At 52.2% G+C, this 12,664-nt stretch overlaps 1 protein-coding gene across 3 annotated transcripts; it reads left to right on the top strand.

Annotated features, from left to right (window-relative positions):
• On the top strand, positions 1 to 12,386 carry APOBEC3H (apolipoprotein B mRNA editing enzyme catalytic subunit 3H). 3 transcript variants are annotated; one of them, XM_050806365.1, is made up of 5 exons: positions 1 to 79; positions 8,433 to 8,589; positions 9,391 to 9,658; positions 9,937 to 10,061; positions 12,009 to 12,386. In XM_050806365.1, exons 2-5 carry the CDS (start codon positions 8,440 to 8,442, stop codon positions 12,099 to 12,101), a joined length of 636 nt encoding a protein of 211 aa, XP_050662322.1. In that variant the 5' UTR covers positions 1 to 79; positions 8,433 to 8,439; the 3' UTR covers positions 12,102 to 12,386. The 3 variants fall into 3 exon arrangements, with proteins under 3 accessions (XP_050662322.1, XP_050662323.1, XP_050662321.1); XM_050806366.1 differs by lacking the exon at positions 1 to 79 and adding an exon at positions 4,547 to 4,670 and having other exon boundaries at positions 12,012 to 12,386; XM_050806364.1 differs by lacking the exon at positions 1 to 79 and adding an exon at positions 4,548 to 4,670.
• Positions 12,387 to 12,664: the final 278 nt, after the last annotated feature.

The raw sequence follows: 12,664 nt of genomic DNA, 5'->3' as shown, positions 1-12,664 counted from the left end.
CTGGGCTGTGAGGTTTGGACCTCGACAAGTTTGGAAGACATGATTCCCCCTCATTTGGAGAAAGCTATCATCCTTCCTGGTAAGCACCTACTTTATTTCCCATCAGGGCTTGCATTTATTATACTTTTGTGTATTTGATGTCAAATTAAATTACCTAGATAAACCAAGTAACAGGCAGGGCGCGGTGGCTCATGCCTATAATCCCAGCACTGTGGGAGGCCAAAGCAGGTGGATCACCTGAGGTCAGGAGTTTTGAGACCAGCCTGGCCAACATGGTGAAACCCCGTCTCTACTAAAAATACAAAAATTAGCTGGGCGTGGTGGTGGGCGCTTGTAGTCCCAGCTACTCGGTAGGCTGAGGCAAAAGAATTGCTGGAACCCGGGAGGTGGAGACTGCAGTGAGCCAAGATCGTGCCACTGCACTCCAGCCTGTGTGACAGAGTGAGACTCTGTCTCAAAACAACAAACAAAAAAACTGAATTACAAATGAAATCAAAGTTCAAAGGCATGCCAAGATATTTTCTGGGACTCCAGCCTGTAACATCTTCAATCATTATAGGGATTACTCAATCTATTGTTCTTGGGTTTTTTTTTTTTTTTTTTTTTTTTTTTTTTGGAGATGGGAGTTTTTTTGTTTTTTGGGTTTTTTTTTTTTTTTTTTTTTTTGCTTGTTTTTTGTTTTTTGGACATAGAGTTTTGCTCTATTGCCCAGGCTGGAGTGCAATGGCTTGATCTCAGCTCACTGTAACCTCTGCCTCCTGGGTTCAAGCAATTCTCCTGTCTCAGCCTCCCGAGTAGCTGGGATTACAGGCATGCGCCACCACACCTGGCTGATTTTTGTATTTTTGGTAGAGATGGGGTTTCTCCATGTTGGTCCAGGCTGGTCTCAAACTCCCGACCTCAGGAGATTGGCCCGCCTTGGCCTCCTAAAGTGCTGGAATTACAGGCATGATCCACTGTGCCCAGCCCAATCTATTGTTCTTAAAACTAAACTAAAAGAGCATGATTTTAAAATCATACACTTTAAATAAGATATGCGTATCTCATTGATATCTTTTTTTTTTTTTTGAGATGGAGTCTCGCTCTGTCGCCCAGGCTGGAGTGCAGTAGCAGGATCTAGGCTCACTGCAACCTCTGCTTCCCGGGTTCAAGAGATTCTCCTGTCTCAGCCTCCCGAGTAGCTGGGATTACAGGTGCGCCACCACCATGCCCAGCTAATTTTTGCAATTTTAGTAGAGATGGGGTTTCACCATGTCGGCCAGGCTGACCTCGAACTCCCAAAGTGCTGGGATTACAGATGTGAGCCACCATGCCAGGCCCTGGAAAATTTTCTTTAAATCAACAAAGTAATAAATTTTGTCACACTGTCAGCTCGCTTGCATGTAGACATAGCTTAGCTTTTACATTGATAAGACTCCAATATATGAGAGTTTAGGCCAGGCACAGTGGATGAGGTCATCGGGGTGGTTCCTAATCCAATAAATCTGGTGTCCTTATAAAGGGGAGATTTAGGCCGGGCATGGTGGCTCACACCTGTAATCCCAGCACTTTGGGAGGCTGAGGTGGGAGGATCAGGAGTCAGAAGTTTGAAACCAGCCTGACCAATATGGTGAAATCCTCTCTCTAATAAAAATATAAAAATTAGCCGGGTGGCTGCACACCTGTGATCCCAGCTACTCGGGAGTCTGAGGCAGGAGAATTTCTTTTTTTTTTTTTTTTTTTTGAGACGGAGTCTCGGACTGTCGCCCAGGCTGGAGTGCAGTGGCGCAATCTCGGCTCACTGCAAGCTCCGCCCCCCGGGTTCACGCCATTCTCCTGCCTCACCCTCCCAAGTAGCTGGGACTACAGGCGCCCGCCACCGCGCCCGGCTAATTTTTTCTATTTTTAGTAGAGACGGGTTTCACCATGGTCTCGATCTCCTGACCTTGTGATCCGCCCGCCTCGGCCTCCCAAAGTGCTGGGATTACAGGCGTGAGCCACCGCGCCCGGCCAAGCAGGAGAATTTCTTAAACCTGGGAGGCGGAGGTTGAAGTGAGCTGAGATCACGCCATTGCACCACATCCTGGGTGACAGAGCAAGACTCCGTCTCAAAAAAAAAAAAAAAAAAAAAAGAAGCTTAAAACAAAGACGGGACTTTCTTCCTTCTGCCTTCTGAGGCCTCCCTAGTCCGTAGTACGGGAGCTTCTAATGAACGATCATAACTTCACCGCACCCTGTGGCTCACCTTGAGTTCTTTCCTGTGAGAGATCCAAGAACCCATTCTTGGAGTCCGGATCGGGTCCCCTTTTCCAGCAACGAACACGGGCCACAGTGGCCAGGCCAAACCTCCCCTCCTCCTGGAGACAACACCTAAGCAGAGGCCCGTCCTAGACACCACAGGGTCTCTGCTGCAGGGATTCACTGGAGGAACAGTGGGAATGCTGCCTGTGGGAAGGACTAGGAAAGGGTTCCGCCTTTCTTTCCATCCTCCCTGCTTCTCAGCCTAGGAGACTCAGCTCTCTGATTAACCAGCACTACAGAGTGCAGATCTGATGTCGCTTCTGGCAGGACCCCGCTTATTCTGGAATCCTCCATGGACTGTAGCCCCAACATTAGGACAGATAGGGTGGAGGGGATGCCATTCCCAGGAACCTTCTAAATTCCCACCCAAGCTCCTGTGACCCCAGGGGCCATGCAGGGTCTAGGGGGCTGTCGGGGTGTGCAGGGCGGGAGGACATGGAGGGACAAGCTGGGCAAGATTCAGTGGGACTCCTTGGTGTGGAACCTAGACTCTGCAGTGACTGCCCCTAGTCCTCGCCCTTGGGATTCAACTTTCCTTGGGGCTCTTTAGTTTTTCTTTCTCTTTTCTTTTTTTTTTTTTTAGATGGAGTTTTGATCTTGCCACCCAGGCTGGAGTGAAGTGGCACAGTCTTGGCTCGCTGCAACCTCTGCCTCCTAGGTTCAGATGATTCCCCTACTTCAGACTCCCGAGTAGCTAGGATTACAGGTGCCCGCCACCACGCCTGGCTAATTTTTGTATTTTTAGTAGAGACAAGGTTTCGCCATGTTGCCCAGGCTGGTCTCGAACTCCTGACCTCAGGTCATCAGCCTGCCTCAGCCTCCTGAAATGCTGGGATTATAGGCATGAGCCACGGCACCTGGCCTGGCTCTTTGGTGTTTATGATCTGAAGGGTGTTGGTTGATATGCATGAAGATGAGAACACGGGTTCCAGAATGCAAATGTGAAGTCCAGGTCCTTCATCTCTAACCTGGGAGGCCCTTTAGGAGCAGTAAGTCCCCTTCCTCGTGTCTCCTCTCCTCCTCTTTCCATGGAGCAATGAAGAACCTCAAAGCAGGTAGCTGTGGGGGAGGAGGGACACAGGAAGCCCTGGCCAGCCCTCCAGCTCTTCTGTTGATTTGCTGTGTGACCTGGGGACAGTATCTTAGCCTCTCTGTGCTTGGGACCTTCTCTGACTGTCAGGATCACGGTTTTCCCCTCCCAGTACTATCTGGGGACTGGGCAAGGTAATGGGCACTGGATCCGCTGGAGATGCAGTCCTGAGCCCTGACCCCAGTGCTCATTTCACATCAGGCTCAGGGTCCTGCCAGGAGGCTGAATGACAAAGGTCAGTGGGGTGGTGGGGAGGGGGCTGCAGCCTGCCCTGCCCACCAGGGGAATGACATCTGGCCTGTGGTCTCAGTCCTGGTCTGGATCCCTGTTCCTCTCTGTGGCTTCTATTCCTTTCGTTTATTATACTTCATTTTTTGAGACGGAGTCTCGCTCCTATTGCCCAGGCTGGAGTGCAGTTGGCCAGGTTGGTCTTGAACTCCTGACCTCGGGTGATCCACCTGCCTCACTCCCAGCACTCCCAAAGTGCTGGGATAACAGGCACCATGACCAGTCATCAATTCCTTCCTTCCTTCCTTCCTTCCTTCCTTCCTTCCTTCCTTCCTTCCTTCCTTCCTTCCTTCCTTCCTTCCTTCCTTCCTCCCTCCCTCCCTCCCTCCCTCCCTTCCTCCCTTCCTTTTCTCCCTCTCTCCCTCCCTCCCTCCCTCCTTCCTTCCTTTCTCTCTCTCTTTTTTTTCAGTGTCTGGTTCTGTCACCAGGCTGGAGTGCAGTGGTGCGATCTCGACTCACTGCAACCTCTGCCTCCCAGGTTCAAGTGATTTCCCTGCCTCAGCCTCCCAAGTAGCTGGAACTACAGGCGCCCACCACCACGCCTGGCTAATTTTTTGTGTTTTAGTAGAGACGGGGTTTCACCATGTTGGCCAGGATGGTCTTCATCTCCTTACCTCGTGATTTGCCCACCTCAGCCGCCCAAATGTTGGGATTACAGGTGTGAGCCACTGCATCCAGCCTTTGTTCCTTTGTAAACTGTACCTGGGGAGGGAATTGAGTCTGGCTGTACCTGGGGAGGGAATTGGGGATGGGAGGATGGGAGGTGAGGCATCTCCATCAGACTTCCCCTGCCAAGCCTGAGGAACATAGATAAAGGAAGGAGCCTGAGGGATCTGAAGCACCCAGGGCCCTCCCACTCCAGTCCCCAAAAAAGGGAGAGGGTGGAGCCACCCTCATCAAGCCCTGAGAGGTGACTTTTGGGAGAGCTGCCTGGAAACAAAAGTGAAACTTAGTGCCCCAGACAAGCAGGGGCAAGCCTGCTAAGGAAGCTGTGGCCAGAAGCACAGATCAGGTACCGCTGCCCACTCTGTCCACTGGGTCCTCTGCTGCCCCTTCCTGCCTGGCAGCCCTTCTGGGCCTCAGCCCTGGCCTCCCGCTGCCCCAATCCCATCCCTGGGCTCCTTCCCCTCTGACTCCCCTGCCGCCCCCACTCCCACCCAGGCTCTTTGCCCTGCTGTGTGGTCGCCCCACTGCTGCTTCTGAATGGGCTGCCTCCCCTACCTGCCCCAGTCCAGGTCCCCTGCTGAGACTCTCCCCTAAAAGTCATGGCTGGGCTGATGCTCCCCACCTTGGGAGGGTGCTCCCTCTGTGTGCTTCCTGCCATTCCTGGGTTCTGGAACTGGGAGAACCGAACTAAAGGATGACAGGAGCAATCTGGAATTTTGTTCAGAGCGCTTTGATGAACTTTCTGTAAGATTTACTTTGTTTCAATACAGAGTCTTAGGAGAAGGTGTGGGGAGGGAATGGTCTCTGAAGCACAAGGTAAATCTTGTTTTCCAAGGATGTCTCCACTGTGGGCAGAGGAGGACACAGATGACCCCGAACACACGCTCCTCCTCCACGATCAGCATTCACCATTTATAATGACACCAGTAACATGGAATATAGGGAAAAACTTAATGATCAGGAGAAATGCTTTTATTTTAAAATTTAGTAAGAAGAGAGCCTGGTCCCCAACGGCTCCCTCCTGCAGGGCCCCGTGATGCAGAGGCTGGACAGGGCTGGCCTGGAAAGGGGCCCTAGCTCCATCTGTCCCCAGCTCTGTGGCCTGGGCGGGTTACCCCGCCTCTCTGCGCCTCTGGCCCCTCCTCTGTAAGATGGGAATGGCCCCTGCAGCCCTAGGGCAGCCTCACATGAGTTCAGATTCTCTCAGCACTTAGAAGAGGGCCTGGGCCTGGGGGATGGAGGTGCTACTCTGAATTTTTTTTTTTTTTTTGAGACGGAATCTCTGTCTGTCTCCCAGGCTGGAGAGTGATCTCAGCTCACCGCAAGCTCCGCCTCCCGAGTTCACCCCATTCTCCTGCCTGGCCAGGCACAATGGCTCATGCCTGTAATCCCAACACTTTGCGAAGCTGAGAGAGGAGGATCATCACTAGAGGCCGGGAGTTTCAAACCAGCCTGGTCAATATAGGGAGACTCCTTATCTACTAAAACTAAAAAAAAAAAAAATAAAAAAAAAAAAATAACATGAATAGTAAAATGCCAGGAATTAACTGAACTGAAATAGTAAGAGCTCTTATTCTGAAGTGGAGAATTTTATTCACTTTTCTTATTTTTAATGGGTTGGAGGATAGTTGGCAGAAATACTGCGAGGATGGGGGAATCTGTCCCTGGAAAGACCAGGGCTGGTGCCCTGAGCTGGGAGAGGTCACCCTGGCCCTGCTGCCCCTGCCAGCATCTTCTCTTCCCCTCTCCCTGGTCCTCCTGCTTGGGAAAGCTGCAGAAATTCTCAGGACTTGGAGGCTTGAAATGCTCAGGGGTCTTCCAGAAAGCAGAATAGAAAGTAGAAGGGCAATGACCAATCAGAGAGGCCAAAGAGAGGGAGCTCAGGCCCTCAGGGAGACAGCACGGGTCACAATCCTGGCCGGGCATGGTGGTGTTGGAACCGAACTGTCGATTCCCTCCTGGGCAGGGGTCGCCGCGAAGGATCACCGACACGAGATTCACAGCAGAGAGTTGTTTATTACTAGCGCGCTAGGGTCCCAAGCTCTAAGTTGGCCCTGGGACCCCGAGTGCTTGTTACAGGTTGTTTATATAGGCAAACACAAGTTCAAACACAGCTTAGGGCGCGAAATTCAAACAAAGCTTTAGGCGCGTGGTAATTGGGTCTGTCTATGGCCTGAGCAAGGTATCTTGTTCTGATTGGTTGGGGCGGGACCTTAGGAGGTTCTTTCCTGGAATTGCTGATTCCGGGAACATCGGGGACATTGAGTCAGGGTGGGACCCCATGAGGCTATCAGGGTGGGACCTCATGAGGCTATTTCCCGGAATTGTCTTTCTGTTTGGGTTCTGGGAACATCGGGGGGCTATCCGTGGCCATCTGGGGTTTAAGTTTCTTTTTTTTTTTGAGACGGAGTCTCGCTCTGCCGCCCAGGCTGGAGTGCAGTGGCCGGATCTCAGCTCACTGCAAGCTCCGCCTCCCGGGTTCACGCCATTCTCCTTCCTCAGCCTCCCTAGTAGTTGGGACTACAGGCGCCCGCCACCGCGCCCGGCTAGTTTTTTGTATTTTTTTTTAGTAGAGACGGGGTTTCACCGTGTTAGCCAGGATGGTCTCGATCTCCTGACCTCGTGATCCGCCCGTCTCGGCCTCCCAAAGTGCTGGGATTACAGGCTTGAGCCACCGCGCCCGGCTGGGGTTTAAGTTTCATGATGGCCAAGCTTTCTAAATTTTATGAGGCTTAGGAATTATGAGGCCTAGTTTCAGTGGCTCACGCCTATAATCCCAGAACTTTGGGAGGCCGAGGTGGGTGGATCACCTGAGGTCAAAGGAGTTCAAGACCAGCCTGGCCAACATGGTAAAACTCCATCTCTACAAAAATACAAAAACTAGCCAGGCATGAAGGAGAGTGCCTGTAATCCCAGCTACTTGGGAGGTTGAGGTGGGAGAATCGCTTGAACTGGGTAGGTAGAGGTTGCAGTGGGCCGAGATTGCACCATTGCACTCCAGCCTGGGCGACAGAGTGAGACTCTGTCTCAAAAAAATAAATAAATAAAATGAAATAAAATAAAAGCAAAATCCAAAATTGAATCCTCTGTAGAATGTAATCACAATTCAGCAGAGCAAAATCAATGTAACTCCTTCAGCCAAATATCTGTCACAACACTCCCTTGGTGACAACAGCTTTTCCTGTTCACCCAACTCTGTGTTTTGTGCAGACAAAATTGTGAAACACACACCTAAGCAAAGAGCACAGTGTTAGAGGAAGCTCCAGTCTCCACCCCGTCACTCCCCAAGAAGAAGGGTTCTGGTATTGGACATGTAGGGGTCGAGAGGCCTGTGGACCTCAAGGAGGGGGTGTCCAACTGCAGCTGGAAAGAGGGATCTGGGACTCAGGCGAGAGGCGTGTGAGCAGCTCAGAGAAGGTCTGAGCTCAGCGGAGCCAGAAAGGCACACCCACAGTTCTCAGGCAGGGGATCCCCACCCAACCCAGGCAGAATAGTGATGAGGTCAGGGCAGTCCCATACAAAGAGCCTCAGCTGTGGGCAGCAGCGGGTGCCCTCCCAGGTGGGAGGATGGGAAGTAGCAGACAAGGTGGGAAGAAGCACTCCCCTCCTCCTGCCCTCCTGCCAGCGCTTCCTCCCCCTCCTCCACTGCAGTCCTCCTGGCCAACAACTAAAGGGGAGACCCTCCCTCACCAAGGAGAGGGGTCCAAGTGAACAGAAAGAGTTGTGTTTGGCTGGCCGCAGTGGCTCACGCCTGTAATCCCAACACTTTGGGAGACCAAGGTGGGTGGATCACCTGAGTTCAGGAGTTCGAGACCAGCCTGGCCAACATGGTAAAACCCAGTATGTACTAAAAATACAAAAATTAGCTGGGTGTGGTGGTGGGCATCTCTAATCCCAGCTACTTGGGAGGCTGAGGCAGGAGAATCACTTGAACTTGGAAGGCGGTGGTTGTAGTGAGCCAAGATCGTGCCACTGCACTCCCGCCTGGGCGACAGAGGGAGACTCCGTCTCAAAAAACAAAAAAGAGTTGGGTTTGAAAAGTGGCTTGAGCTGGGGTGACTCCAGATGACGCTCCCTGCATCTTTCGTTTTCCCTTTCTGTTGCACAGAAACACGATGGCTCTGCTAACAGCCGAAACATTCATCTTACAGTTTAACAACAAGCGCCGTGTCAACAAGCCTTACTACCCGAGGAAGGCCCTCTTGTGTTACCAGCTGACGCCGCAGAATGGCTCCACGCCTACCAGAGGCCACTTAATAAACAAGGTGCCACACGGGCTCTCTGGGAACAGGCCCGGAAGGGGCTAAACCCATCTGATGTGTGCAGGAAATACATGAAATGCCTGCCTATAAATTTCTCAATTGCTGATTTAACACCCTCTGTGTTTTCCGAACCCTCGGTCCCTGCCTGGGTTCTGGCTTAGCTGGGTCTGAGGGGCCCAGCTTCCCTAGGACGCTCCCCATTCCTTCCCGTCCCCGGGCCTCCGAAGAAGTCATCCCTTCTGTAGAATCCTTTCTGTGGAATGTTCCTTCTGCTCCTCTCCTTTACTCATTCTCCCGATCTCAGCTCAGTTACTACTTCGGGGAAGCCGAGGTGCGGTGCCACGGTCTGAGTGCAACTCCCTCACATTCCTGCCCTCGGCTCTATTGCCAGCCCGGACCCGCCCTGCCTCCCCGACCCCCACCCCGGCTCTCACCTGCTGTTTAGGATCATCCCAGGTTGGACACAGCCTCCTAGGCGGGTGTCCAAAGGCAAGGTCCACGAAGTTTCGGGACTGGGGCGTGGAGATGGGGTCTCTTCCTCTGGACACTGGGATCTTTGTCCAATTTAGAGAAAGCTGTGGAAGCCTCGGGACAGATGAATTAACACACGGGTGCGTGAGTGCAGGGCTGTACAAACCAAGGAAGGCAGGAAGCGGGTGCTTGCCCTGTGCTAGGCCGGGCCACCCACTAGAAAGTTTACCGGACAGACCCCTCCGTACCCCCTCCCCGCCCCAGTCCCGGCCCCCCGCCCCCAGTCACGTGACTCCTGGCCTCTCTATTCTCACCTCCCGGGACCCTCCCCAGAAACAGGACCATGCAGAAATTCGCTTTATTAACGAGATCAAGTCCATGGGACTGGACGAAACCCAGTGCTACCAAGTCACCTGTTACCTCACGTGGAGCCCCTGTCCCTCCTGTGCCCGGGAGCTGGTTGACTTCATCAAGGCTCACCGCCATCTGAACCTGCGCATCTTCGCCTCCCGCCTGTACTACCACTGGCGCCCGAACTATCAGGAGGGGCTGCTGCTTCTGTGTGGATCCCAGGTCCCAGTGGAGGTCATGGGCCTCCCAGGTAGGAAAGAGGCTTTGCAGCTCCAAGAGGGCAAACCCCCGGGGGCGCAGGCTTGGCTGGAGGGGGGGCGGTGAGGCGGGGGCGGTATCTGTGGGAAGCCAGGAAGGAAGGATTGTGGCTCGGTGGAGGCCCAAGATCCGACACCACCCAGGAGGGAGAATTCCCCGGACAGAGCAATGTCCAGGAAGAGGAAGGAAAGAGAGGGGAAAGGAAGCAAGAGTTCCTGGCGCTGCAGCTGCTGCCCCTGGGGCCTGTCTGGTTTCCCTCTTCGATCTCAGAGTTTACTGACTGCTGGGAAAACTTTGTGGACCACAAGGAACCGCCTTCCTTCAACCCCTCTGAGAAGTTAGAGGAGCTAGATAAAAACAGCCAAGCCATAAAGCGACGGCTTGAAAGGATAAAGGTGAGGAGCTGTCCTGCCTGCTGCCCCCCGCCTCCTCACCGCCTGCCGCAGCCCCACGCCCAGTCATACCTCTGTCCACTGCCCTTACCCCTACCTTTTTTTTTTCTTTTCTCTTTTGAGACAGGGTCTCACTCTGTCACCCAGGCAGGAGTGCAGTGGCACGATCTCGGCTCACTGCAACCTCCGCCTCCGGGGTTCAAGTGATTCTCGTGCTTCAGCCTCCCGAGTAGCTGGGACTACAGGCACCCGCCACCATGCCCAGCTAATTCTTGCGTTTTTAGTAGAGACAGGGTTTTACCATATTGCCCAGGCTGGCCTTGAACTCTTGGCTTCAAGTGACCTGTGTGCCTTGGCCTCCCAAAGTGCTGGGATTACAGGTGTGAGCCACTGCACCCGGCCCCACTACCTGTTTGTTTTGGGGGGGTTCTCCTCTGGCACCAGCGGCTCCCTCTTGTTCTTTTAGATTCCAGGGGTACATGTGCAGGGTTGTTACATAGATATATTGTGTGATGCTGAGGTTTGAGTCACCCAGTCTACTGGCACATAGCACCCAATAGGTAGTTTTTCAACCCTGGTCTCCCTCCCACCCTCCCTTCTTTTGGAGTCTCTAGTGTCTATTATTTCCATCTTTATGTCCATGTGTACCCCTCACCATATACAAAAATTAACTCAGCCGGCCGCAGTGACTCATGCCTATAATCCCAGCACTGGGAGGCCGAGGCAGGCGGATCAAGAGGTCAGGAGTTTGAGACTAGCCTAGCCAACATGGTGAAACCCCATCTCTGCGCCTGTAATCCCAGCTACTCGGGAGGCTGAAGCAGGAGAACTGCTAGAACCCGGAAGGTGGGAGGTTGCAGTGAGCCAAGATCACGCCACTGCACTCCAGCCTGGGCAACAGAGCAAGACTCTGTCATGAAAGAAAAAAAAAAAAATTAACTCAAGATGTGCTGGGCATGACGACTCACACCTGTAATCCCAGCACTTCAGGAGGCCAAGGCGGGTGGATCGCTTGAGCCCCAGAGTTCAAGACCAGCCTGGGCAACATGGCAAACCCCCATCTCTACAAAAAATACAAAAATCAGCCAGGCATGGTGACATGTGCCCATGGTCCCAGCCATTTGGGAGAGTGAAGTGGGAGATTGCATGAGTTCAGGGAGGCGAAGGCTGTAGTGAGCTGAGATCGTGCCACTGCACTCCAGCCTGGGCAACAGAGTGAGGCTTTGCTTAAAAAATAATAATAACCTGGGCCGGGCACGGTGGCTCACGCCTGTAATCCCAGCACTTTGGGAGGCTGAGGCGGGTGAATCACGAGGTCAGGAGATCGAGACCATCCTGACTAACACGGTGAAACCCCGTCTCTACTAAAAATACAAAAAATTAGCCGGGTGTGGTGGCGGGCACCTGTATGTAGTCCCAGCTACTCAGGAGGTTGAGGCAGGAGAATGGGGTGAACCCAGGAGGCGGAGCTTGCAGTGAGCTGAGATTGTGCCACTGTACTCCAGCCTGGGTGACAGAGCAAGACTCCGGCTCAAAATAATAATAATAATAATAATAACCCAAGATGAATTAAAGACTTAGATGTAAGACCTCAAACTACAAAAATCTTAGAAGAAAACCTGGGAAATATGAAATACTCTACTGGACACTGGTCTATGCAAACAATCTATGATTAAATTCTGAAAAGCAAATGCAACCAAAACAGAAATTGACAATTGGGATCTAATTAAATGGAGCTCCTGCACAGCAAAAGAAACTATCAACAGAGTAAACAGACAGTCTCCCTTTGCTAAGGAGCTCTTGTCACCTCCCTGTTTTTCTCCACGCCTTCTTGGCCCTTCTGTTGCCAGTTCTTTTCTCTTCCTAATGATCTCATCCTCACCTCTCCCTCCTTCCTCCCTGTGATGCCTCGCCAGTTGATACCTCCTAATTTCTCTCTTTCCATCTCAGCAGTCCCGGAGTGTGGATGTTTTAGAGAATGGCTTAAGAAGTTTGCAGCTTGGACCCGTAACCCCCTCATCGTCAATACGCAACTCAAGATGACTTTCCCTGGGGCATGTCAGTTGCCTCGTAGCCTGCTGGTCCTGTGGGCAAGCACCAAGCTCCACAGTGCCAGTTCCTTGCCCCAAACCTGGCCCCATCCAAGTACAGAAGACCTTTCTTTCCTCCTTTTTCCATCTGTTCTAAGTGGGTTAATAATTTTATAATTGAAAAAATAAAGATAATTTTAGAGTCTGTAAATCCGGCCAGATACGGTGGCTCATGCCTGGAATCCTAGCACTTTGGGAGGCTGAGGTGCTCAACCAATAAATTTCTATTGTTTATGAATCACCCAGTCTGTGGTATTTTGTTATACGACATATGGACTAAGATACTGAGTTAAGGCAGAGTGCAGTGGCTCATGCCTATAATCCCAGCACTTTGGGAGGCTGAGGTGGGTGGATCACGTGAGGTCAGGAGTTTGAGACCAGCCTGACCAACATTGTGAAAACCCGTCTCTACTAAGAATACAAAAAATAGCCAGGTGTGGTGGCATGCGCCTGTAATCCCAGCTACTTGGGAGGCTGAGGCAGGAGAATCACTTGAACCTAAGAGGTGAGGGTTGC

This window comes from Macaca thibetana, chromosome 10, assembly GCF_024542745.1.
Source record: "Macaca thibetana thibetana isolate TM-01 chromosome 10, ASM2454274v1, whole genome shotgun sequence".
Classification (NCBI taxonomy): Eukaryota; Metazoa; Chordata; class Mammalia; order Primates; family Cercopithecidae; genus Macaca; species Macaca thibetana.
This window is presented reverse-complemented; position numbering and strand designations above follow the sequence as displayed.

Excerpts from the sequence above, each read along its gene's own strand:
- APOBEC3H (XM_050806365.1), top strand. The coding sequence starts at position 8,440 with ATGGCTCTGCTAACAGCCGAAACATTCATCTTACAGTTTAACAACAAG. Across the intron at positions 8,590-9,390 it reads GAGGCCACTTAATAAACAAG|AAACAGGACCATGCAGAAAT; the intron begins GTGCCACACGGG and ends GACCCTCCCCAG. Across the intron at positions 9,659-9,936 it reads GGAGGTCATGGGCCTCCCAG|AGTTTACTGACTGCTGGGAA; the intron begins GTAGGAAAGAGG and ends CTTCGATCTCAG.